The sequence below is a fragment of the Triticum aestivum genome, chromosome 3D (assembly GCF_018294505.1).
Source record: "Triticum aestivum cultivar Chinese Spring chromosome 3D, IWGSC CS RefSeq v2.1, whole genome shotgun sequence".
In the NCBI taxonomy this organism is placed as follows: Eukaryota; Viridiplantae; Streptophyta; class Magnoliopsida; order Poales; family Poaceae; genus Triticum; species Triticum aestivum.
Window position 1 is genome coordinate 84,903,837 of NC_057802.1, and position 26,723 is coordinate 84,930,559.

Below are 26,723 nucleotides of genomic sequence, written 5' to 3' on the forward strand. Positions count from 1 at the left end.
CGAGATGTTAATCTAGCAACTTGAATAATCATACTTGATGATAAAACGTTGGTCGCTGCGGTTTAAGTCAAAACCTTAGAAGCCACGTAAAATAAATTTTGCATAAACCGATTAGAGGCGTCTAACTTGGTTTTGCAGGATGTGCATATGATGTGGTATAGCAGTGCTCATACTAATTCGATTATGTATGAGATGACTATATGATGTAATTTGATTAACATGACCTGCGTGTCATGATTCGGCATGATGGTTGGAGCCATATGATTGCACTTTAATGACCTGCGTGTCAACCTTGTTGTAATGCATTATTTTGTTAGCTATAGAGATAGCAATATTATCTGGTGCATCGACAAGGTGGTGGCAATCTTCGCGAAGGTGAACACCGACACGAATGCCGAAGACGAAGAAATGAAAGACTTCTCCGTCAGAAAGGGCTATACCATATCATGCTATTATGAATTGCCTGAGATGTTTATCCCTTATGATGCACCCTTCTTGATTGCGCGGTAGTCGCTTTTATTAGGGTGATCTCTCACTTAAAATACCAAGTAGTTAGTGTTCTCCCAAGTGTAGCACCGTCACGGCACCTATCTTTTCGGGGTGCGCCGTGTCACACGGGTACGAACGATTAGAGAAGTGTGAGGCGGGTGAGTTGAGACCTCGCAGCGAGATCACTTGGTTGTCTTGACGTTCAGGCATGACCGTCATGAGCTCGGAACACACGCATCGAAAGATGAACAAGAGTCACATAGAGATGTGATTGGCAAGTTGGCCTACCGGTTGAGATTTTTCGTCATCAGTGGTGTTACACCAATGGCGAACAATTGAAATGTGGGTCTTGTATCACTCACAATCAATTTTGAGAGATATTGATTTGAGTGGGAGCGCACTGTTGAATTAACATGTTTAATTCTTAGTGCAATTAATTATGAACATTGTCTAAGTGTTATATGCAAAATAGTTGTAGAATAATGGCTCGCGTTTCCACCTTCCCTGTTAAAATTGAATAGCTGTTAAATATCTGGTTAAAACTTTACGATTGGTACCGTAATATGAGGATTGTCCTCAAAAGTGCCGAGAAGGACTTTGTCCTATCGCATGCTTTCCGTATCCTCCCGCTAATGCTATGGATCATGTGACTCTCGTCCTTTGATCCAAAAGCTAGAATTCTGTTACGGTCAAGTGGAATATGTTTGCTTCCATGAAACCCAAACTTCGAAAGTTGGGATAGTTATATGATATTCATGGAACTGAAAATTATTTTCAGATACAAACAAAGCAATGTTTGTTTGCAAGTATTAGTAAAAGTGTTTACTATGCATTTGACTGTTGGGAAAGGGATCCAGAAGAACGCCTGTCATATAATGAAAGGTGAATAAAACAACAACTTAAAGAGAAAGGAAGTGTCCAAAGGGTGTTAGTATGACTTACACGCCTAGGAAGTCCGGGGCTAATGCCACTCTTAAGTTGGGTGCTTCTTCTGAGAGTAGGAGAAATACTAAAAGTTAAACTGCTAGAAGTATAAAGGCAAAAGGAAAGAAGACTGGAATATCCAGCTCATGTATGAATGTCATACAAGTTTTTGATGTATAGAAGGCTGGTCAAAGATATAGTTCTTGCGAATTATGGTTAAACATGTTAATCACTAATTCTTGGGTATTGTGAGTTCATCACAAAAATGCCCGCTCGATTGCATTCTGTTGCAACTCGATGTAAGAACTACTATGGCCTGAAAGACTAGCTAGAAATGAGGTTAAGGTATACACAGGGAACATAGTAAATGTTACTATACCTTCCATCGGTGTATTGCCGTCTGTATTTATTTTCATAATTCATTTAGAGTTTTACAAACTCTATCCCATTGCATAAGGCATCTTGCAAGAAGGTTGTTCATAAGAGAACTTTTTATGTTCGATGTTATGAATAACACAAGGGCCATACTTTCATTATGAATGAGATGTATGTTATGAATATTGATAATAATACAATACCTCTGGGTTTACTTTCATAATTCATTTTAGAGTTTCATACACTCTAGCCCATTGCACAATGTTTGTTGCAAAAGAGTTGTTCATAAAAACAACAATTGTTGTTAAGTATTATGAATAACATAAGGGCCATACTTCCATCATCGATGGGACGTATGTTATGAATATTGAGGGTAATATGATACATCCATAACACTGACGCTAAATGTCGCAAGACTAAAAGAATACCACACAAGTGTGGCACTACATTTGGTCACATTGGAGAAACCCGCATGGAAAATTCCATTATGATGGATTTTGAAGTCTTTTTGATTTTGAATCATCTGACACTTGCAACTTTCCTCCGAAAAGTGAAGTGACTAAAATACCGTTCACAGGCCATAAGGAACGAACAACAAACTTATTAGTGATCATACATTTGATGTGTGTAGTCCGATAAGTGTTGTTAGTGGTGGATTTATTTATCTTCAGAAATGACTCAAGTAGATATATGGATATTTACTTGATGAGACGTAAGTCTGGATCTTTTGAAATCATTCGAAAGGTTCTCAAAAATGAAGTAGAAGTTATTGTAACAAGAAAATTATGTTTCTGCAATTTGATTGCACAAAGGAATATTTGAGTTACATGTTTAGCGAATGTCTGATGAGTTGTGAAAGGGGTTTCATAAACTTGCACCTCCCGGAACACCACTGCAAGTGGAAAGTCCGTGGAGATGTAATCAAACCATTTATGACATGGTAAGGTCAAAGATGACATAAATAAATTTGCCATTATCCCTTTTAAAGTGATGCTTTAGAGACTGCGGCTTTTACACTGAAAAGAGCTACATCGGGTCTGTTGAAATGAAGCCATGGTATGGTACGCCCAACCATGTTATATCTTTTCTTAACATTTGGAATATGGGGCTTGTGTAAAAGGTTACAAACCTATTCCAAATCAGACAAGTGCTACTTTGTAGGTTATACCAAAATGTTGGGTATTCCTCCCTCACTATACCGAGGCAAATAGTTTTGCCGCGAAACGGTGTGCTTTTAAAGAGAATGGTTCTTTCTAAAAGGTGAGTGGGAGAATAGTGCAACTCGACGAGATAAACAGTATCTTCATCAGATCAAAGGAAAGAGACCTTGGAAGAATTCCAGAGTTTCCTACTGCGACTGATACAGAAGTCTCTACAATAAAATGTATGAACTTCGGTCGAACTTGCAGCTGAACCACGTAGGCAAGGCTCGTGCAAACCTCTCAGGTGCGCAAACGAGATATTGTTGTTAGACAACATTATACCTACGATACACAAGGAAGCGTTGATGGGCCCTGACTCCGGAATTGGCTAAATGCCAATACAACCCGAGTTAGTTTCCATATAAGTGATTCAAGATTAAAACCTTGATACACCTTTCGGAAGACTTAGAGTCTAACGAATATTTATGGAACTTAAAACTGATACGGATAAAATGTTTTATCCATAAAGCTCGACTTGTTGAAATAATATGATGAGGTTGTTTTCATCGTAGCGATGCTTAAAGTCGGTTCGGGTTGAACTAGCAATTAATACATATTTCAATCATGAGATATGAAACATGGATGATAAAAGGATTTCCATCTGATGGAAATGAAAGCTAGGACTTGTATATGATACAGTCCAAAGTAATTTGTCGATCCAGAGGATGCTAGTAGGTATGCAAACTTCAGAGTTCCAGCAATGGACAGAAGAGAGCAAAATGGAGTTGGAATCTTCGTGTTTTGATGAAATGGTCAAAGGGGTTTTGACTTCATCAATGGGTAACGAAGATGCTTGTAATTCAAGAAAGTAAGTGGGAGCGTAATAATATTTCTAAAAACCTTATGTGCTTGGCACATTGGTAATTGGAAATAAATTTCTTGACACAAATTAGGACTTCATTTGAAAATAGTTTTTCGATGAAGTGCTTAGGCTAAATAGCCTCAATATTAGGCATGATGATCTATGGAGATAGATTTACCTAATGGGGCTAAGCAATGAATACATATTGACAAGATGCTAAAACCTTTTAGCATTTAAAACGCCAAGGAGTGATTCTTGCCAAAGTCACATGGAAAGAGTTTTTGCAAGACTCGGTGTCCCAAAACACTGATGAGTAAAATACATGATGCAGATTCCACACACTTTTGTGTTTGGATTAATCATGTATTCCATGGTATGTAAAACAACCAGATATGTCCGATACTCCCAAGGTGTTGCGAGTATGGATACCAAAGTGATCAAATTACTGATCATGGGACAACAGTGAAAGATGTCACAGAGTACTAGAGTAAGTACTGATGACATGGTTTTCTCGCAAGCAGAGATCATGAAGAGTTCGTTGTAAAATGTTACATCGATAGAGTCTTCATCTTTTCTCCATGCGATTTTCGATTTAAATTAAGGGTTTTGTGTAACACACAATGTGGTGGCACAGTTAGTTGGAATTTGTTCAAACTAGTTACTGTGGCGAATTCTATAACAAGGGCTAAGTATGTTGACGCTTTAGAAGCGACAAAGAAGATGTTGAATCATATAGTTCATTCATGAACTTAGTATAGTTCCAAGATGGCTTTTGACAATGGGACACTACTGCAGGTAGTTGCTCCATAACTCAGTCTGAGGAATCCAGGTTCGACCTGTGATTCACATACATACAAAGCCAAGTCCACACAAAATATGAATTTTGTGAAAACGTGAAAACGCGAGGACATGCAAAGATACACACGGAACTGAAGTCGTCAGATCCGTTGGACATCAGGCTATACCACAAGCGAAGCATATTTACACCGGTGTGCCACAGGTGTGAAGTGCATTAGCATAAGCTAGATTATTGACTCTAGTGCAAGTGGGAGTCTGTAGGAGATATGCCCTAGAGGCAATAATAAATGATATTATTTATCTCCGAGTTCATAATTATGTTTATGTTCCATGCTATAACTGCAATGATTCTCGAGTCTGCAATATCCACGAGGCTCGGAGGAAGACTCAAATGCACGTGTGGAATAATAAACGGTAAGAAGTATTCCTAGTCTGGCCTCTAAGACTAGCTCAAGTGTTGCATGATGATTCTGTTTTCCTGGTCATGGGCATGTCTATGCCAGCAACTTTGAGGGCACAATGTTAAGAGAACATTTGTGTTGAATCGACCCGGATTGATGTTATGCTATGAGATTCATTCGTCACAAGTTTATTGGTACATAACACAGAGATGGTTAACGTTTGCATGATTCCTTAGACCATGAGAGTATCGAGTTTCTTCATGCTTGCTTCATGAACTTTGGGGTTTGTTAAACGTCATCCGTAAATGGGTGGCTATTACGGCGGCTTACGGGTTCATGGAAAAGTGTGTCAAGTAACTTGATAGCTCAAGATTGGGATTTGCTCCTCCGACGATGGAGAGATATCTCTGGGCCCTCTCGGTGTTACGGTATCCATCATCGTCTGGCCAGACACTTTGTGATTTGATCACGGGGATGCCGGAACACGATAACGAGAAAAGAGAACAATACCGGTAACGAGGTAACTAGCATAGTGGACAAGTTGTTGATCCACGGGAATGCCAACATGTCTCACCTCGGGTATTTGTAACATATCGCGAAGCAACAGGAATAGCACACGGCAACTGGAGGTTCACTCGAATATTTATTCGTGTGGGTATAGGGGTCAATATGGGTGTCCACGGCTCCGATGTTGATCATTGATCGGAAGGGGTTCCGGGTCATGTCTATACTTCACCGAACCTATAGGGTCACACGCTTAAGGGTCATCTATCTGCTGAATACTAGACAGGGAGTCTGAGAGAAAATCACCGAAAAAGTTTCGGACACCGAAAAGTTTCGGACAGCGGAATCGTACCGCAGAGAGAGGTCATCGGATAAGTTTCGATGATACCGAAAAGTTGTTTCGGGATACACCATTAAGTCAAATTGGTTTCGGCACATGCCTGATAATTCTTGGAGGATGCCAGAATCATTCTGGAAGCTTTTTGGAATTTTCTGAGATAAAAACCGGAAATGTTCCGGAGCTGCCGGAGCCACTTCAGATGCGTTTCGCAGATGAAAATCACTAAAACCGGAATTGTTTCGGAACGCGTTGAAAATCATTTTAGTGGGTACTGGAAATGTTCTTAGCCCACATAAATATTTTCAGTTCGATCAGACGCTGAAAAATGTCGTCGTGAATAGTGAAAATCAGCTTTATGGTTACTTTATGGAAAGCCACCTTTTGGGGCTTTGCTCCAAAAGATCTTGGGGATGACATGGATGGATAGGAGCCATTTTTTGGGCCCCTCATGGGGGTGTGGCCGGCCACATGGGGTATCCCCCCTTGGGGACCCTCTTGTTCCTTGGTTTCACTCCTAGGTCCTTGTGGAAGGACTTCATTCATGTGCATTTTGGGTTTTTTGTGAAACTACCCTACCCCCTTGGGATTTCCTATAAATAGAGGTGGAGGGGCAGCCCTCCACACTCATCCCTTGCTCTCATACACATGCCATGCATTATCTGGCTTCTTCTCTCCCTCCCACGAAAAGAGTTTCGTAGAGCCGTAAGGCTGTCTGGGTTCCGGCAGGAACTAGTTCTGGACGGCGAAGCCCTGCCGGATAGATGACACCGTATGTGTGCAACTCTGTAGAGAGATCGTAGTTTCGGTCTTAGTTCGTGAGTGCCTCCCGAAGGGCTGTCCGTGTGACCGTCCGAGTTTCGAAGGTCCTCCCGAAGGGCTGTCCGAGTGACCGTTCGAGTTTCGAAGGTCCTCCCGAAGGGCTGTCCGCGACACCGTCCGGGGGGCTGTTCGACCGCCTCCCGGAGGGCTGTCTGAGGAGCAGATGAGGGTATACATCCTCGCGGTTGGGAGGTTGTAAATCCTAGCTGCGGGGATCTGCACCGCCGATCGTCATCGACTCTACTTCCCACTGCGCTACGAGTCGGTAACGAAAAAGATCAAACCATGTATGCAGTCTCCATAGTGGTCCTGGGCTGGTGCGTAGGTCGGAAAATTTTTGTTTTCTGTCGCGTTCCCCTTCAAATCTCAGCTTGCATTCTTCCTTTGCTGTCAGTCGCTTGGCTTATCTCGGCTTCCAATCAAAGGAAATAGTAATTGATATGCTACCTCACACAGGTTGGTACTGGTCTTTATCCTGATTATTGTGCTTGTCATATGTATTGGTAATTTGGTATTGTGCTACTGTTTGACGATTTCATAAAGGAGTAACTTGGAGCCTGAACTTGCAGGTAAATCATTACATTGGGTGATTTCAGTAGAACTGCACAAAAAGATCAGATGGACAGGTACTTATGCTGCTGCTATGTACTCCATGTTGGGGAACGTAGCAATAATTCAAAAATTTCCTACGTGTCACCAAGATCAATCTACAAGATGCTAGCAACGAGAGAGAGGGAGTGCATCTTCATACCCTTGAAGATCGCTAAGCGGAAGCGTTACAAGAACGCGGTTGATGGAGTCGTACTCGCAGCGATTCAAATCGCGGAAGATCCGATCTAGCGCCGAACGGACGGCGCCTCCACGTTCAACACACGTACAGCCCGGGGACGTCTCCTCCTTCTTGATCCAGCAAGGGGAGAGGAGAAGTTGAGGGAGAACTCCAGTAGCACGACGGCGTGGTGGCAATGGAGCTCGTGGTTCTCCGGCAGAGCTTCGCTAAGCACTACGGAGGAGGAGGAGGAGGTGTTGGAGGAGGAGAGGGCTGCACCAGGCCAGGGGTCCGGCTGCCCTCCCACCCCCCTCTATTTATAGGGGCAAGGGAGAGGGGGCCCGGCCCCCTCCAGATGGATCTAGAGGGGGCGGCGGCCAAGGGGGGAGGCTTGCCCCCCAAGCCAAGGGGGCGCCCCCTTTAGGGTCCCCCCCCCCGACCCTAGGCACATGGGCCCTAGGGGGTTTGGCGCCCAGCCCACCTAGGGGCTGGTTCCCCTCTATATTCGGCCCATAGGGCCCTCTGGGGCAGGTGGACCCTCCCGGTAGACCCCCGGAACCCTTTCGGTGGTCCTGGTACAATACCGATATACCCCCGAACACTTCCGGCGACCGAATAAGGACTTCCCATATATAAATCTTCGTCTCCGGACCATTCTGGAACTCCTCGTGACATCCGGGATCTCATCCGGGACTCCGAACAACCTTCGGTAACTACATACTATTTCCCATAACAACTCTAGCGTCACCGAACCTTAAGTGTGTAGACCCTACGGGTTCGGGAACCATGCAGACATGACCGAGACACCTCTCCGGCCAATAACCAATAGCGGGATATGGATACCCATATTGTCTCCCACATGTTCCACGATGATCTCATCGGATGAACCACGATGTCGGGGATTCAATCATTCCCGTATACAATTCCCTTTGTCTATCGGTATGTTACTTGCCCGAGATTCAATCGTCGGTATCCCAATACCTCGTTCAATCTCGTTACCGGCAAGTCTCTTTACTCGTTCCATAACGCATGATCCCATGGCTAACTCCTTAGTCACATTGAGCTCATTATGATGATGCATTACCGAGTGGGCCCAGAGATACCTCTCCGTCATACGGAGTGACAAATCCCAGTCTCGATTCGTGCCAACCCAACAGACACTTTCGGAGAAACCTGTAGTGCACCTTTATAGCCACCCAGTTACGTTGTGACGTTTGATACACCCAAAGCACTCCTACGGTATCCGGGAGTTGCACAATCTCATGGTTTAAGGAAATGATACTTGACATTAGAAAAGCTCTAGCAAAACGAACTACACGATCTTGTGCTATGCTTAGGATTGGGTCTTGTCCATCACATCATTCTCCTAATGATGTGATCCCATTATCAATGACATCCAATGTCCATGGTCAGGAAACCATAACCATCTATTGATCAACGATCTAGTCAACTAGAGGCTTACTAGGGACATGTTGTGGTCTATGTATTCACACATGTATTACGGTTTCCAGTTAATACAATTATAGCATGAACAGACAATTATCATGAACAAGGAAATACAATAATAACCATTTTATTATTGCCTCTAGGGCATATTTCCAACACTCCAAAGTTCACTCAAACAAGCATCGATGTTGACAAGAAGAAGTGCCTATATTCATTCGAGTATCAACCGGTGTCAACCAATTGTCAAACTCCAAGTATTAGGAGAGTGAACGCCAAAAATATTGCTTGGCGCATAGCCCAGAAAAACGCAGTCCAGTCTTTGGTCCCAACTTGTGCCTTTTGGTTATCGGCACATATGGTAGCGAACTGTATGTCATGGAGTCTAAAGATTCCAGACAAGTTGGTTGACGCGTATATTCATCTGGCACTTAATCAGTCTGCACGCCAGGGATGCTCCATTTCAGTTGAACTGCATAAAAAATTTGGGTGGTTCATTTTCTCAACCGCCTCCTTTCTCGTCTGCAATGTAGAATTTTGGCAAGCTACAAGACCAAGATGAGCCAGTAAACTAGTTGGATGAAAGTAGTGGCCAAGTTGCTCAAACCACCCTCGGCACGAGGCCACTATTTGAGGATAAACCTACAAGCAAAGTTCAGATTGTCTGTGATGCCTCTTATGTACTCGAAAGTTTACTCGTACAAGCATTAATTTTAGCAAGAAGTACCTCCGACTGAACACCATTTACCAGTCTGCAATGTAGAATTTTGGCGAGCTACAGGACCAAGATGAGCCAGTAAACTAGTTGGATGAAAGTAGTGGCCAAGTTGCTCAAACCTCCCTCGGCACGGGGCCACTATTTGAGGATAAACCTACAAGCAAAGTTCAGATTGTCTGTGCTGCCCCTTATGTACTCGAAAGTTTACTCGTACAAGCATTAATTTTAGTAAGAAGTACCTCCGACTGAACACCATTTACCAGTCTGTACCCTAGGTAATTAAAGTTCGTCCATGGATGATATTGGCTGTGATCTCAATCATTTGGATGCATAAACATACTGAACATGTGTATATCTGAATCTTTTTGTGAATTATCTATGAATATTGTTGTGTGATCTATCAATCATTTGGATCCATAGACATGCTGAACTTGTGTATATATGAATCTTTTGAGTTGTTGATAGTGAATGTTGGCTATGAATATGAACGTATCCTGTGAACCAGAGTTTGATACAAATGTTTACCTTTTCTGTTGTGCTTGTGTGTGAACTTGTTAGTACGCCTACTGTGGGGTATGTGACGTGTGGGTGTCAACGGCACACCTTCTTCCCGAGAAGAATTGCACCTGCTTTGTTAGGGTAGCAACGGCGCATCAGCTCTTTTTAATCTTTTTGCTCTGTCTTTCCCCCTCCCCCGCTCAACCCCTGCCGTAATGTTTTCGGCCTCAAAACAAATATAGTACTGCGTTGTTTTTGGGGCCTGATGAAAAATTGAGTGCTGGTTTCTGTATGTTGGCCGGCCCAGCAAATGGGCTGCTGGTCCACCACGGACTGGGAGGCTAAAAATACAAGTTGTATGGTGTAGAGGCAAGTAAAAAACGCCATCGAGAGCCATCCACTGAAGAAAAAAATCGCTCCTGATGTGCTTCTTCAGTCGTGCCGCCGGCCCCCTCTATAATCCAGTTTGCTCGGGGATCTGGTATCATTTTTTTCCAGAGAGCGAACAAGTATCAGCTAGGCATAGGTTTTGTATTTTAACATGCGTAGCCCATGACATACGGTGACAGTGGTTTCAACTTATTTTTTGAGGTCCATACCGGCCTATGGGATTTTTCTTAAAGATCGGCAGCCCAATGTATTTTTTTAACCACATTATATACATTTATATTATTACTATTATCGTATATTTTATAGAGACTTATATATACATTATAAAAACATCCCACGTGTTATTAACTTATAAAAGTAAATGTTTAACAGAAGTTGACAAGGAAAATCCTGGTTGTTTTTGACTCACAGGCAAGGAAAATCCTGGTGATTGCGTACAAAAACTTGCGAAGATTTTAAGGAGCAATGTAATAATAACACGCTCATTTTTATTTTGAGAAATAACTCGCTAATTTGTTAATTATGTATATAAAAAATGTGCCTCTCTGGTTTATTTTTGATATTAGTTGCTCCTTCTAACATAACATTATATATATAACGAGCCCAGCTAATTCGTGTATTTGAAGGAAGTGCAAATGGGCTGGGATTTCTTAGATAATTTAAATGGGCCGCATTGACGCAAAATTATTTGTTCACCCAGCCCAGCAAATGGACTGTACATTCTAGAAAACATGGGTTAAATATATGCCACATTTTTGCAGGCTGACATGTGGACCAATAGGTCGAAGCCTACGCAGGGCGTTGTCAACTTGGTCGGCATGCACCTTCAATCTCTTGTCTTCTTCCTCCAGCATCACCGGGACCGCCTGGTCCGGCCTCCGGCGGCTAGCGGCTCTGCTTAGCAGGCATCGCTGCGAAGCGCTACCCCACCGCCGGCTAGGCTATCCCTCCACCCCTCCACACCTCCTGTTATTCTCCACCGACTGCAGCCCCACGCCGCACCAGAACCAGTTATAACCCTTCTCCTCCACTCAATCTGCGACTCCACTGCCGCGTCTTCCCATCTCCGAGTCGTTCCCGTCTGGGGCCTCGCCGTTGTCCACCGCCTCGCTGCGCTCGGTGCGGCGTGGTCAACAAACGTGAATCATCGGAAGAGGACTATACATGGAGAGCCTGACGGCTGGGACCCACGAGGTCCATGGTCGCACGCAAGGAAAGTTCCTCCTTATTAAGCTGAAAAAAAATGTTTCCTCCACCTGACAGCTGGGACCCACCGGCTGTATCTTCGCACAGAAGGAAGTGCCTCCTTGTTATGCGAAAAAAATTATTCCTCCCGTTGACAGCTGGGACCCGTCAGATTTGGTGGCTAACTTGTGGGCCTACTAAGAGAACGTGTACGTAGGGCTTTGTCAACTTAATCAACAAATGATTCTAACAGCTGGACCGTTGGATGTTAATCCAACAGGCGTGCTCCTTCTTCAACCTTTGTTCTTGCTCCTGTCTCCCGTGGGCGGCACCGCGGTTGTGCTGCCGCGCGCCCGAACCAGTCAAGTTTCCCACTCCTCTCCATCTGTGACTCCACTGCCCCGTCTTCCCCATCTCCGGGTCATTCCAGTCTGGGGCCTCGCCGTCATCCACCGGCCTTTGGTGCGCTCGGCACGGTGTGGTCAACGTGGTCAACAACCGAGAGTCATCGGAAGATGACTGTACGTGAGAGGCTGACAGTGGGGACGCACCACGCCCATGGACGCATGCATGCAACGGAATGCGGCGTGGTCAACGTGGTCAAGGAACGACTTCCATCGGAAGTGTACTGTACGTCGACAGGCTGACAGTTGGGTCCACAGCCGCAGCAAGGAAGTGCCTCCTTATTACGCGGAAAATAATGATTCCTCCACCTAACAGCAGGGACCCACCGGACGGGCCACCGTATTTTGCGAAAAAACGTTTCCCCTGACTGCTGGGACCCACCGGACGGGTCACCGTATTTTGCAAAAAAAACGTTCCCCCCGCTATCAGCTCGGACCCATCGGAAGTGCCTCCTTATTACGCAGAAAAAAATGAATACTCCCCCTGCTAGCTAGGACCCACCATGGTGGGAGGCTGACTTGTGGGCCTACTAAGTTGACGGGGACGGAAGGCTTTGTCAACTTAGTTAATATGAACGTTTCTAGCTCCAGTGACCGTACGATGTCCATCCAACGACCGTAGTGCTTCTTCAACCTCTGGTCTTCTTGATCCAGCCGCCCAAACCAGCGCCGGCTGTGCCTCGTGCTCCTGCCTCCCGTGGCCGGTTGCGATGCGGCGGAGGCCTCACCGCCCCCTACTACTCCCACCGCTGGCCAGGCCATCCCTCTACTCACCCACACCCCCTGTTATTCTGCGGCGACGGCAGCCTCACACCACAGCGAACCAGTGAACCCTCATACTCCTCTACGCGTGGGCATCCACTGTCGCGTCTTCCCTGGCTCCACGTCGTCCCCTTCCTAGGCCTCGCCGTCGTCCACTGCCTTGGTGCTCTCGGCGCGGCGTGGTCAATGTGGTCAACGACCGACTTCCATCGAAAGAGTACTGTACGTGGAGAGGCTGACAGCTGGGTCCACGGCAGCCGCAAGGAAGTGCCTCCTTATTACGCGCAAAATAATTATTCCTGTACCTGACAGCGGGGACCCACCAGACGGGCCACCATATTTCGCAAAAAAAACCTTTCCCCCCTGACTGCTGGGACCCACCAGCTACATCTTTGCACGCAAGGAAGTGCGTCCGGGCAAAAAAAAACGATTCGCGCCCCTGACTGTTGGGACCCACCAGCTATATCTTCGCACGCAAGGAAGTGCCTGAGAGTCGGGACCCACCTGGTCGAAGCGTACGTACCGTTGTCATACTGGTCGCGAACGTGTACGTACATACTGGTCGATGTAGAGCGCGCAGTGTCGTAGTTGAGGCGCGCATGTAGCATGTACACGTACGTACAACGGCCAGTGTGCAAGAAAGAAAATATGGCCACGTACGTACATATGGGCGGGGTCTTGAATGCCTACTCGCGCATACGTACGGCCAGGGCTCGTGTACATGGCTGGGTCGGAACGGAGGAACTGCGTCGTCGTCGTGTTCATGGGGAGGCAACGGAATGCGTCGTGTTCATCGGGAGGCAACGGAACGCGTGGGAGCCAACCGGCTTGGACGGAACAGCCGATGGAAACGAGGCCTGGCGTACCGCAGAACGGAGGAAACGGCCTTGTGTTCAACCGGCCACGGTCGAAACGGGATCTTGTTCATCGGGAGGGGTCTGGCGTACCGCAAAACGGAGGGAACAGACCTCCTACGGTCGAAACGGGGGTCCTATTGATCGGGAGGGGTGTGGCGTACCGCAAAACGGAGGAAACGGACTTGTGTTGGAGCGCTACGGTCGAAACGGGGTCATGTTCATCGGGAGGGGTGTGGCATACCGCAAAACGGGACTCCACGGGATACTGTTCATCTCCACCGTCGACCCCCTCCAGCCTCCACGGGCTACTGTTCATCCACCGTCAACCTCCTCCAGCCTCCACCTGCGACTGTTCATCCACGGGCTCCTGTTCATCCAGCCTCCACCGCGCGCTACTCCACCGGCTTGGACGGAACAGCCGATGGAAACGAGGCCTGGCGTACCGCAGAACGGAGGAAACGGCCTTGTGTTCAACCGGCCACGGTCGAAACAGGATCTTGTTCATCGGGAGGGGTCTGGCGTACCGCAAAACGGAGGGAACAGACATCCTACGGTCGAAACGGGGGTCCTATTGATCGGGAGGGGTGTGGCGTACCGCAAAACGGAGGAAACATACTTGTGTTGGAGCGCTACGGTCGAAACGGGGTCATGTTCATCGGGAGGGGTGTGGCATACCGCAAAACGGGACTCCACGGGATACTGTTCATCTCCACCGTCGACCCCCTCCAGCCTCCACGGGCTACTGTTCATCCACCGTCAACCTCCTCCAGCCTCCACCTGCGACTGTTCATCCACGGGCTCCTGTTCATCCAGCCTCCACCGCGCGCTACTCCACCGGCTACTGTTCAACCAGCCCTCTCCACGGGCTCCTGTTCAATCACCCCTCCACGGGCTACTGTTCATCGAGCCCTCCACCGTCTACTGTTCATCCTGCCCTCCACGGGGTGGTCCTGTTCATCCTGCCCTCCACGGGGTCCTGTTCATCCTGCCCCAACCGGCTCGATCGATCGGGGTCCTGTTCATCCACCCCCACCGGGAACTGTTCATCCACCCCACCGGGAACTGTTCATCCAAACCCCCCCAGCAACGCTCACTGTTCATCCAGAGGCAGCATCGATCGGCTTCAGTTAGCAGCAGTAGCGAAGGAATCGCTCGATCGGGTTCAGTTAACAGCCATCGATCGATCGCTCGGGTTCAGTAACGCGTAGCCTGCAGTGCAATCGCTCGGGTTCAGTTAGAGCCCAACGCCTCGCTCGGGTTCAGTTAGAGCCCAACGCATCACACCCACGCGCGTGCGTGTGCGAGAGAAACGTGCATCGCTCGGCCCCGACCACCCACCGTAACTGGGAACACCCCGATATTTTCCTCGCCCTCGCTTATACCACTGTTTTTTCTGTCATGGACGGCCCAAAGAATGTCATGCAGCTGCGTCTCCGGCCCGCCCAGGACGAAAACCCATTTTCTGTCATGATTTTTTGTCATAGAAGTAGGACCCCACCACATCTATGATGATACCAGGTTTTGTCACAATTATCGTCATAGAAGTGTCATAAGTATGACAGAAAAAAAAATTCGTTCAGCCCAAAATGTCACGGATGTGTCTTTTTTTGTAGTGACCTTGCCATTTGCTAGCTACGCCGGTTAAACATGCTCGGTTTACCCGTTGCGTGTGCTGCTCCTGCCTTTCCTTCACAAATTCTAGTGAATTGTGCTATCTAATTTTACCATGCAATATGTTGCTCTGGTGTATATGTTCTATATGTCGTGCAGTGTGGTGCTCACTTATTAACTGTTTTGTTAATTAGTTGTCATCTTCAGTTAACTGTTTGGTTCAATTCTGCAAATGTGATGTTCAATTCTTCAGGCTGCAATTTTGTATTGTCTTCCATGTGAGAAATAAATCGAATTTATCTTTACAAAATTGTGGGTGCATTCTGTTATTGTATACCATGTGAGGAATAAATTGAATTTGGCTATAGTAAATACATGATAAACAAATACAATTGCTACAATTGGCTATAGTTAACTGTTTGGTTAACTGTCTGATCTTCTATTAGGAGTATGTTATATTGTGCAATGTGGTGCTCAGTTAATGTTTGGTTCATTTGTTGTGGTGTTTAGTTAACTGTTTGGTTCAATGTTATATTGTGCAATGTGGTGCTCAGTTAATGTCTGGTTCATTTATTGTGGTGTTTAGTTAACTGCTTGGTTCAATTCTGCAATGCGATGTCCAATTGTCGTGTGTAGAATTTTGTATTGTTGTGCATGTGAGGAATAAATCGAATTTGGCTGCACTTAATACATGAGAAACATATACAGGTGCTATATTTCCTAGTTCTTAATCATGCTTGGTTTGGGTAAATGGGTTTTTCCTGTGGCTTGAATTAATCTGATGAATCTGCAATGTGATTATTTTTCATCAACATATTTTACTGATAGCATGTGAACCCTTGCTTAACCTGATGACTAACTACCTTATATGTGTTGCAGGGAAACAATGGGAAGCACTGAGGTTTACAATCGAGGTTAGCACGTGCATGGTCCGTTGTCTAATAGCACATTATTGTGCAATTGCAGGAACCATTCTAATATTTAGGTTTTTAACAATTTGGTCTTGCACATGTAGGTCCTGCTGTCAGAGGTTTTGACCCACTGTTTGACCCTTTTTGCATATTGGAAAATGAGTTGTCCATGAATATCAGTCAAGTCAAGAAACTCAGAAAGATTGTTAGGATAAAGAAATTAGCGACAAAAAACAACAAGATCTTTGTCTGCACAATGAAGAAGACATCAGTTCGCTACAGGATGGTACTAACTATTATACCTTTCCTTTTTAATTCCTTTGCCTCATTTCCAATATAGAGAAGATAATTATGCACATCCTTGTTTTCAGGCCTTTCCAAAGCAGTTCACTGATGATTACCTCTCAAACCACTTGTATGGTCAGGAGGCGAGGAAGGTATTCATACAACACCCACGGTTCAATATTGAAGTGTTCCTGAAGAGGACGAAGGATGGATGGTCAATCATCCACAGGCACTGGCCTAAAGTTACAAAGACCTTCAACATCAATGAAGGCTCAATATTCGTCTTCTGCTTCAGCAATTTTCCAGATGAGATACATCTGTCTATGTACCGTCTATGATGCTAATTTCGAAAGGTTATAGATGTTGCATGTGAAACTTGGTCCTGGTGTAGTTGTGTAATGGGGTAGCTGAGTGCTGAAGCTATATGATGTTGTACTCTGATGTATTTCAATTATGAAAATGAAATATATTGTGTGCTTAATATGAACTATCAATTAGATTAATAAATGAATTATGAATGATCGGATAATTAGCCTGCTAGCAGTGAATTAGCCTGCTAATTGGGTTTTGCTATTGCAAACGGTTGTTAGCGATGACCTCAGGAAACGCACACAGTTTCTAGGAATAAACCGTGTTGGATCAATGAACAATAACACACGACTTTCTCTTGAAAACGGTTTGCGTTAGGCCACCTTGCGCAAACGTTTACCACATGAAAACTGTGTATGATGGACAACCTTTGCCACACAGTTTCTTTCACGGACCGTGTGTGATATATTCAATAACGCAAGCGATTTAACGGGAAAAATTGTGTGTGATGTACCTGTAAACGGAAATGTTTTCCTTCGAGCGACTGTGTGGGATGTACATACGAACGGAAACGTTTAGCGGGGACTGACTGTGTGGGATGTACTTGCGACCGGAAACAATTTCGCCGTATAATTGTATTTTTTTAGTTCTACTGTATGTATTTCCGTATTTGAGCGCTCGCCGGTCGCACGCGACCTCATTTTGCCGAACGTGTGTGCCAGGAGGGCATATCCCCGACGGTTTCTGGGTCGTGTGGGAAGGACCCCCTACCGCCCACACTCACTTGAAGACGGTTCCAAATGCCGTCGCGGAAAGGGGTTTTAAACCGTTTGTTTAGGAGCTCGTTGTACTAGTGTCATGAGGAGATCCTAGCCAAAGGTGCCGCCCTTGAGGTAGAGAAACACCAAACCTAGTAATCCTATGAGCATCAACATTGGAAGTTTGAGGTTCGAAAGAAAAATTACACGATGAGAAAGTTTTGAGGCTTTCTAAAATCTCTTTAATAACCCCTCCATCATCTCCTCCTACACCTTGGTGAATATGTCTTATACTTTACTGGCAGTCCGAAGCCACTTGAATATTCTGCATCCCCAAATCTTATGCAAGAGCAATCGCTTCCCTACATGCGAGAGCTTCCAATATGGCCGGGTTTTGAAGACCATGTACTGCCAACAAGGAAGACCCAAGATATGATCCTTCCCCATCACGGCAGACTGCGCCTGTTGCTCCCATGTTGTGGTGAACTGACACTCCAGCATCCACGTTAATTTTGACATGTCCGTCCTTTGACGCAATCCATCTTCTTTGTGACTGGCCTTGTTGACCCGTTAGTTTATTTGCTTTAGGATTGTTGCTTAACTGATCGAGCTCTGAAATAAATCTCATGACAAAGGAATGTGTATCATAAGGGCTCTGAGTAATGGACTCATGAATCCGCTTTCTCCGTGCATACCATATAGCCCATAATGTGACTGCCATCCGTATAAACTCATCATGTTCAAGAACCTCAATCATGGAGAACAGCTAGCTTTCGGCTGATGATTCCCTTGTTTCTATCATATGCTCCAGCAGATCATGATCTACTAGCGCCCAAACACAGCGTGCCGTGGTACATTCAAGCAGGCTATGTCGCCAGGAGTCATGAGCACCGCAAGCAAAACATTCATCCTTATGCGACATGTTCCTATTCTTGCGCACATCTTCAGTGGGTATAGAGTTCTTGGCTAACCTCCATAGAAAAACTTTAATTTTTGCTGGCACCATAATATTCCACAGGGAGGTCCAAGATTTTGCCATGTCGCTAGTGTTAGAAGCACCTGGACGTTCTTTCGACCAATCTTCCCTCCTCTTTTTAATCGCCATTACCACCCTATATCTCGCTAATAGCATGATTTTGTACTATATCGCCTGAAACTTTTCTCCACTCTGTAGCTATTGGGCCGACCCATTTACCTCTTCCCAAGGTTTGGTATGATTTTTTTCCGGTTTTCTTTGTTTCTTTATTGGTTTTCTTTATTTTCTTTATTTGTTTTTTCATCGGTTCTTTTCATTTGTTTGACGGTTTTCACTGAATTTTTTTCTTTGGTGCACCCTAAAAGTTTGCGCGAATTTTAAAGTTACTTAAAACGACTGTCGCCATACTAAAATGCTGATCAAACATATTGAATAGACTGACATATTGAATTTGGTGCACCCTAAAAGTTTGCGCGAATACAAGAGACTCCATTATTCTTTTAGATTGAATGGACTACCTTCTAATCTCCACCTTTAATCCTCGTTGAAATAAAATTTTCTAGAAGGGTGTACAAAAGCAAAGTACATATTTCTTTCTTCTTTTCTTTTATTATTTCTGTTTTCGTGTGTTTTATTTTCTTTTATTTATTTCTTTCTTCATTTTTCTTTGTTTCTTTCTTGAATTTCATTAGTTTTCTTTGGTTATTCTCAGTTTTCTCTGCTTCCATTCTTTCGCATTGATTTTCTTCTGATTCTTTTGTTTTCTTTATTTTCTGTTTGGTTTTTATTGGGTTTCACATTTTTATTTGCTTCTTTGTCATTTTTCGTTGGTTTTATTTTTGTTCAACACATATCAACCTTTTTCACTACACATTCAAAAAAATCATGTTCATCAGAAACTTATTCTATATACAAGTTTAACATTGAAAAATACAAGATTAACCCTTTCGTGAAACTTATATTTTTTATTTCTACTTTTTTTCCAGTATATCTTTCAAATACAATATTATAATTCGAATTAACATTTTCTAAATATGGGATTGACTTTTTTTCAATACATGGTCGGCATTTTTTAATACACGATGAACTTTTTTTTAATGGCTGTATACATTTTTTCACACCCAATATATATTTTTTATACATCAGGAACATTTTATATACGAGTTTAAGATTTATTAAATACATAAACAAAAATTTTAAAAATTTATTGGTTATATCTACTTTTATTTAATCTAAGTTGTACATGTTAAATACACAGTAGGAACATTTTTATACTCATTTCACTTTTTTAAAACATGATCAATATTTTTTTCATACACATAGTATTTTTCTGTGTATATTTTTCATTAATATCCGATGGTTTTTTGTATACACATTTAACATATTTCAAATGCTTTATTAATATTTGTAAAACACTTGATTATCACCTTTTTGAAAGGCTTGGTTAACATTTTTTAAATACATGATTACCCTTTTATACACATTGTATATTTTTTATACATTAGAAATATACATTAGATTTTTTTTTCACATTTAACATTTTAAAAATGCTTGATTTACATTTTTTAATTTTATATAAAATAATTTAGTAATATATATATTTATATTTTTTGGAATTATAATCAAAACTAAAAAATAAAACAAAACATGAAAACAAAAAGTGAAAAAGAAAACAGAAAAAGGGGGCTGTTGCCTCGCGAGCGTCTGGGCCTGCCCACCTCGCGCTCGTCCTCAGACGAGGCTGCCCTACATCTCGCTGTAAGCGAGACGTAGGGGTCTAGTCGCTTTTCACTTTCTCCTCTGCTCGGGTCTGGATTATGGAGAGGAGAAGAGAATCGCCTGCGATGGCGCGGGAGGAGGGTCGGGGGTTGGACTTCCTCGAGAGCCTGGGCCCGGACATCTCCGCCACCGTCTTCAGCCTGCTCGACGACCCCGCCGACCTCGCGCGCGCCACCGCCGTCTCCCGCTCCTGGCGCCGATTCGGTGCGCCCAAATTTTCCGGATCTGCCTTTACATCCATCTATGTCGATTCTAGTCTAGCTACTTAGCTAATCAGATCCATTCCATGCGGAAATTCCATAATCGATTTGACGACGATGTCACCCAAATAGGCCGCTTACAGGACCATCTCAATTGTTGCTGTTATTATGCTACCTTGTGCTCGTTTTTCTGTTCATCACTGATAACTACCCACCCCAATCCTCACAACGTCCCAACTGAATACTGAATGTCTGAATTGGACCTGCCATTATGCTCACTGGCTGATATATAAGCTCTGTCACTGAACCGGATTATTGCTGCCATGCTAGTTGGTGCTCGTTTTTTCATTCAGTGACAAACTACCCACAAGGTTCAGGCCAGCTGAATATGAATCTTTTTATCCAGTTATTGCAAACCAGTTCAGCAAGATCCTGTGCCTGTGGGTTTACCCGGAGGTTTCCAACTTCACGCGTGTTGAGCTGAGCAGCATCAGCAGTGCACACCGAAATGCTGGGTCAAGTGCTTTTGCTGGGCTGGAGAAGCTCGGGAGGGATCACAGAGTGTATATGCATCTTAGCCATGATCTTCTCTCGCCGTATGACCCCAAGGATTGCATCAGTTGCTGCGTAGGTGCGTCCAGCACTGATCATTTGCCTGAAGAGGCCATAGAAAATACCCTTGAACATGATGAGGAGTGGAGACCGTCTTATTGGTCGAGCGGTGGCCAGAAAGATCCTGCTGTGCCAGAATGCCTGATATATAGCCTTCAGTCAGAGCTGTGTCTCGTTGATGAAATCAGGATACGGCCATTAAAAGGTTTGGCTCCTAAGACTTGATTCAGCCTTCTTTCTGTATGCAAAAAGGTGCCTTCTGCGTTAATACTCTTCACCGTGCAGCATTTTTCCGATATGGTCATCCGATATATTCAGCAAAACACGTCCGGTTCCGCCTGGGCTATCTAAAACCACCCCACTGGTCTGAAACACATGTATATGTTCAAAGTGACGCGGAGCTGACTGATGATAGCAACTATGTCTGGACGTACACATCTCCGGAATTTCCAATGTTGCAGGTCAGTTGAATACATATTCCTAGCTGTGTTTCTTGTTTGTGTAATAAACATAAAATTTAGATGTTTGAAAGTAACATGAGGCGTGATATTCCAGGAAAATGTGATGCAGTCTTTTAAGCTACCACACTCAGTTCTATGTATTGGTGGAGTGGTAAAGATTGAGCTTCTTGGGAGGGTCCACAAGGACACGTTTGACGGTCTGTACTACATATGGTGAGCTTTCGAGCACTTGTAGAAACACTGCATTTAGTTCTTATGATCATCTCTTCCATTACACTGATATATTGGCTATGCACTTTGTCCCAGTGTGTCTCATATCCAAATAGTGGGGAAGCCACTGTCAGAAGATTTTGGGGTCGCTCCTAGCAAAAATGATGTAGTTCTCAGTTACTATCTGGATTATCGTAGATTCGGGGGACGATCACAACAAAGTACTTGGCTTTGCGATGAGGATCTGGCACTTCGGTATGGCTCGAGGGATAGGAGGACTGAACCATGAGTGTTGAGCAGGCTGCCCGGTGGGTACATAAAAGAGATGAATCAGAGGAGAAGCTTCCATACAAGTGAAGCGTATCTCGTCGAGCTCGTGTCTATTGGTTTCGAATAAAACAAGTCCTTTGTGATCCTGTGGGAAACTGAAAATGCATTTGCTTGTGTAACTGACAAGCACAAAAGAGACGCATGATTGACTCGCTTCTTATAAAATCAGTGCTAATATCATTAAGGTCAAGTGAGTCCATCTACGAATGAATGAATATAAACATCTTGAACCTATTTGGAAGAAGGAATGAATCTGGAGACTTCAGGTACTAGCAATGCGCATTGCATAGAAAATATAACTTGCATTTGTTAGCAAACCGATCTGCTCCCTCGCAAATTGGATGCAATAAGGTCTTATATTATGGGACAGAGAGGAGTAAAATTTAGGTATGCCCATGACAGCCCACTTTGTGGAGCAAAAACTTCATGTATTTTGGTAGCCCAACCTAAAATTTTATTCCAGAAAAGCTATTGGTTAACCCTTGATTAGTATAGACTTATAAGCCTTGGACGGTTCCGCAGGAGAATTGGTGAACCAGAGCGTGCTTGGAAGCCTTGGACGGTTCGACCTAGGCTGTGTCTGTTCTTGAACACCACGAGGCACCTTGGCTTCTACAGTACTAGGTGGATTGGAGCACATGTCACCTTCATTCCCGCCGACAGCTAGCCAAAAACTTCTCGGTGCACACCACGCAGCTTTGGACGCGGGCGCCGCACTGACCTAGAAAATCCATAACCCCATTGTCGCCATGCCTAGCAGATCAATCGCAAGTGGATCCTCCATTGGTGCACACGATCGTTTTTTTTTACCAAGCACTGCTTCTCGTCCATTAAAAAAAAATAGCACGCTATAGCCCCGCTAATAGCATACTATGTTATAGCGTGTAGAAAATTGTCTCGCTAAATAAACAGGTGTAATAGCACGGTAGATCGCGTTATAGCATGCTAAAAGCTGAAACACGACAGAGAATCAGAGAAGAAGGTACCTCGATGCATTGAGATTCACACTGCCACGTGCCAATCAGCTGAGTGGGTCTCCTGATCAAAACCATACGACCGGAAGAGGGCCCGTTCGGATCGCGTTATAGCGTATAGGAATTTTTTCCCTAGCGGATCAACCGCAAGCTGAGGGCCCGTTCGGCATGCAGGAAAAACCAAAGGAATGAAGTTCCTGCAGTTTTTTTCACCTTCGCTGCGTTTGGAACAAAGGAAGCGTGAACAGGAAGCCAGAGGAAAGGTAGGCGTATCGTGCAGATTCCAAGGGAAAATAAACATCTACGTGTAGCTCTGTTTTTTCGCGTAGGCCCGAGGCAAAGAAGAGAGAAGCGTGCTTGTGAATAAACAATCATCTCCCTGTTTCTGCTAGTCACACAGCGTACTATTCGAATTTTTTAATGAGCCTTGTGTCAGTTTCTGTGGTCTTCTCTCCTCTGATCCGAACACTGTCTTCTCGTTTTCGTCCTGCGTTTTCCATTCCTGAGTTTTGCCACGACAATCCTATGCCTTCCACAAATTCTGTAGTTTTTTCTCCCTCTGTTCCGAACGGGCCCTGAGCCTCTACTTGGTGCCCACGATCGTATTTTTTTTACCACGCATTGCTTCCTAGTATCACGTTCCGTTCATTGCGTTTTCCCCACGTCTAATCTCCACCGCCTAATTTGATCCATTCATTGCGTTTTCCCCACGTCACGTCACCAGGAACGTCACCCAGCATGATATAGCCTCGACATCGGCCATTGACCGGGGTGTTGGTGTGTGGTCACACACTCGCACTGACTAACTCGCTAGATTCGGATCGAGCTGCCTGCCATTGATGGCGATCTGGGAGGAGCTGCACTTCGTGCTGGTGCCGCTGGTGGCGCCGGGCCACATCATCCCCATGGTGGACGTGGCGCGCCTCCTCGCCGCGCGCGGGCCAAGGGTCACCGTGGTCACCACGCCCGTCAACGCCGCGCGCAACAGGGCCACCGTCGACGGCGCCAGGAGGGCCGGTCTCGCCGTCGAGTTCGTCGAGCTCCCCTTCCCCTGCGCGCAGCTCGGCCTGCCGGAGGGGGTGGAGACCATCGACCAGATGACAGGGCTCGAGCCGGCCATGTGCCTCAGATTCTTCCAGGGCATATGGAAGATCGCGGAGCCGCTGGAGGAGTACCTCCGGGCGCTGACGCGCCGGCCGGTCTGCCTCGTAGCCGACGCGTGCAACCCGTGGACGGCGCCGGTGTGCGAACGCCTCGGCATCCCCAGGCTGGTGATGCACTGCCCCTCCGCCTACTTCCAGCTCGCCGTGCACCGCCTGTCGGCGCACGGCGTGTACGACCGCGTCGGGGACGACGTGATGGCGCCGTTCGAGGTGCCGGACTTCCCGGTGCGCGCCGCCGGCAACACGGCCACGCTCCGGGGGTTCTTCCAGTACCCCGGCGTGGAGAAGGAGCACCGTGAGGCGCTGGACGCCGAGGCCACCGCCGACGGCCTGCTGTTCAACACGTTCCGCGGCATGGAGGGCGCCTTCGTGGACGCGTACGCGGCGGCCCTCGGCAAGAGGACGTGGGCCGTCGGGCCGACCTGCGCCTCCAGCGGCATGCTCAACGACGCCGACGCCAAGGCCGGCCGCGGCAACCACGCCGACGTCGACGCCGGGCACATCGTCTCGTGGCTCGACGCCCGGCCGCCGGCGTCCGTGCTGTACGTCAGCTTCGGCAGCATCTCGCAGCTGACGGCGAAGCAGCTCGCCGGGCTCGCGCGCGGCCTCGAGGCGTCCGGGCGGGCGTTCGTGTGGGCCATCAAGGAGGCCAAGGCGGACGCCGCCGTGAGGGCGCTGCTCGACGAGGAGGGGTTCGAGGCGCGCGTCAAGGACAGGGGCCTCCTCGTCCGCGGGTGGGCGCCGCAGGTGACCATCCTCTCGCACCCGGCGGTGGGCGGCTTCCTCACGCACTGCGGCTGGAACGCGACGCTGGAGGCCGTCTCCTACGGCGTGCCGACTCTGACGTGGCCCACCATCGCCGACCAGTTCTGCAGTGAGCAGCTGCTCGTGGACGTGCTCGGCGTGGGCGTCAGGTCCGGCGTCAAGATCCCCACCATGTACCTCCCGAAAGAGGCCGAGGGGGTTCAGGTGACGAGCGGCGACGTGGAGAAGGCGATCGCGGAGTTGATGGGCGGCGGGGCGGAGGGGGAGGCGAGGAGGGTCAGGGCCAAAGAGATCGCCGCGGAGGCGAGGGCGGCCATGGAGGAAGGCGGGTCGTCGCACTCCGAGCTGACGGACATGATCCGCTATGTCACGGAGCTGTCCAAGCAGAGAAGCCACGGGAGCTCGACAGCCCTGCCTTCCGAGCTCGGAGAGTTGAACGAACAGGATGCTCTGCTGTCGGTGCAAATGGCGCAAGTTAGCATTTAGGATCTTCCGTTTCCCGGAATAAGTTCAACGTTGGATCATGTTGTCTGTATATAATTGCACTGGAACGAAATGTCTATCTCTTCAGTTCATGAATGAGCAAACCCCATAGAATAAAATTGTCCTCGCCGCAACTAATGTTCACGTGGTAGAATGGCTTCAGGGTCACATGTCAGCTAGCAATGAATTTTGTGTATGTGTGTGTGTGAAAAACCTAGCACTGTATTTTCCATCTTTTATCTGGGCATTGATGTCCGTTGATTAGCTTGCTTTTGACATGCGATGCGAATATTGCCTTTGGATGCCGAGCTCCATGGAGCTCGGTTTTGAAAAAATTAAAAATTGTCAAATTTCATATTTTCTTTATTTCAAAAAAAATCTGAAAAAAAATACAGATATAAATGGAGGCATAACACACATGTGTGTAAACTTTCAGACAAAATACGTTGAAACGAGGGTTGTGCAAAAAAGACAAATCTGAGGCTTTTTAACATATGATACTATTCATCCTCTCAGGTCATGAATTTGTCTTTTTTATACAGGTCGCATTTTCAACGTATTCCATCCTGAAAGTTTACACACATAAACATTACATCCTTTTTTACTTGCACATTTTTTTCAGATTTTTTGAAACAAAAAAAAACGAATTTTGATTTTTTTTAAAATAAAGGCCTCTATGGAGGCCGAGAGCCAAACGTCCGTTCTCTGATGCGATGGCCTAATTAATCTCACGTCATGAAGTGAACGTGAGCGGGGCATGGAGTTTTTTTATCATGAGCTCGCATGCATCCTCATGAACTGTAAAACAAATAAAAAAGGAATAAGAAATTCTAAAAAAATCTGATTTTTTTTTTTTGCAAACACTGTTGAATGTTCTATGTACAAGCAGATTTTCGTTTAGAACAACATTCCTTATGTCTAACTTCATTTTGCCCTCTAGGGACATGTGATAGTGCATGCTCTCTACCTACACTTAGGAGCCTTTTAATCTCACTCACCATGGCTGCCAAAGGGGAGCGGTCCCTGACTGGGCTTCGGACCATCTCTAGGATGAATGGGAGTGCGCTCCACTTCATCGAAGTTTGCACGTATGCAAAACATTCAACAATGTTTGCGGTAAAATAATCAATTTTGTTTTTTGTTTTTTAACTAAATTATTTTTATGAACACGAGCTCAAGATCAGAAGAGCACTTTCAAAATGAGCATAGTTGTTTT

The 26,723-nt window shown here is 45.7% G+C and overlaps 2 protein-coding genes across 2 annotated transcripts; both read left to right on the top strand.

Moving 5' to 3' along the window:
* The first annotated feature begins 20,286 nt into the window (after positions 1-20,286).
* Positions 20,287-22,312, top strand: LOC123074204 (F-box protein At4g00755). Its single transcript, XM_044497102.1, has 5 exons — positions 20,287-20,513; positions 20,916-21,326; positions 21,407-21,582; positions 21,677-21,795; positions 21,889-22,312. Exons 1-5 carry the CDS (start codon positions 20,348-20,350, stop codon positions 22,079-22,081), a joined length of 1,065 nt encoding a protein of 354 aa, XP_044353037.1. The 5' UTR covers positions 20,287-20,347; the 3' UTR covers positions 22,082-22,312.
* A 1,558-nt stretch (positions 22,313-23,870) lies between these two features.
* Positions 23,871-25,783, top strand: LOC123077588 (UDP-glycosyltransferase 73C11-like). Its single transcript, XM_044499880.1, has one exon. The coding sequence runs from the start codon at positions 23,936-23,938 to the stop codon at positions 25,508-25,510; it is 1,575 nt and encodes a 524-aa protein (XP_044355815.1). The 5' UTR covers positions 23,871-23,935; the 3' UTR covers positions 25,511-25,783.
* Positions 25,784-26,723: the final 940 nt, after the last annotated feature.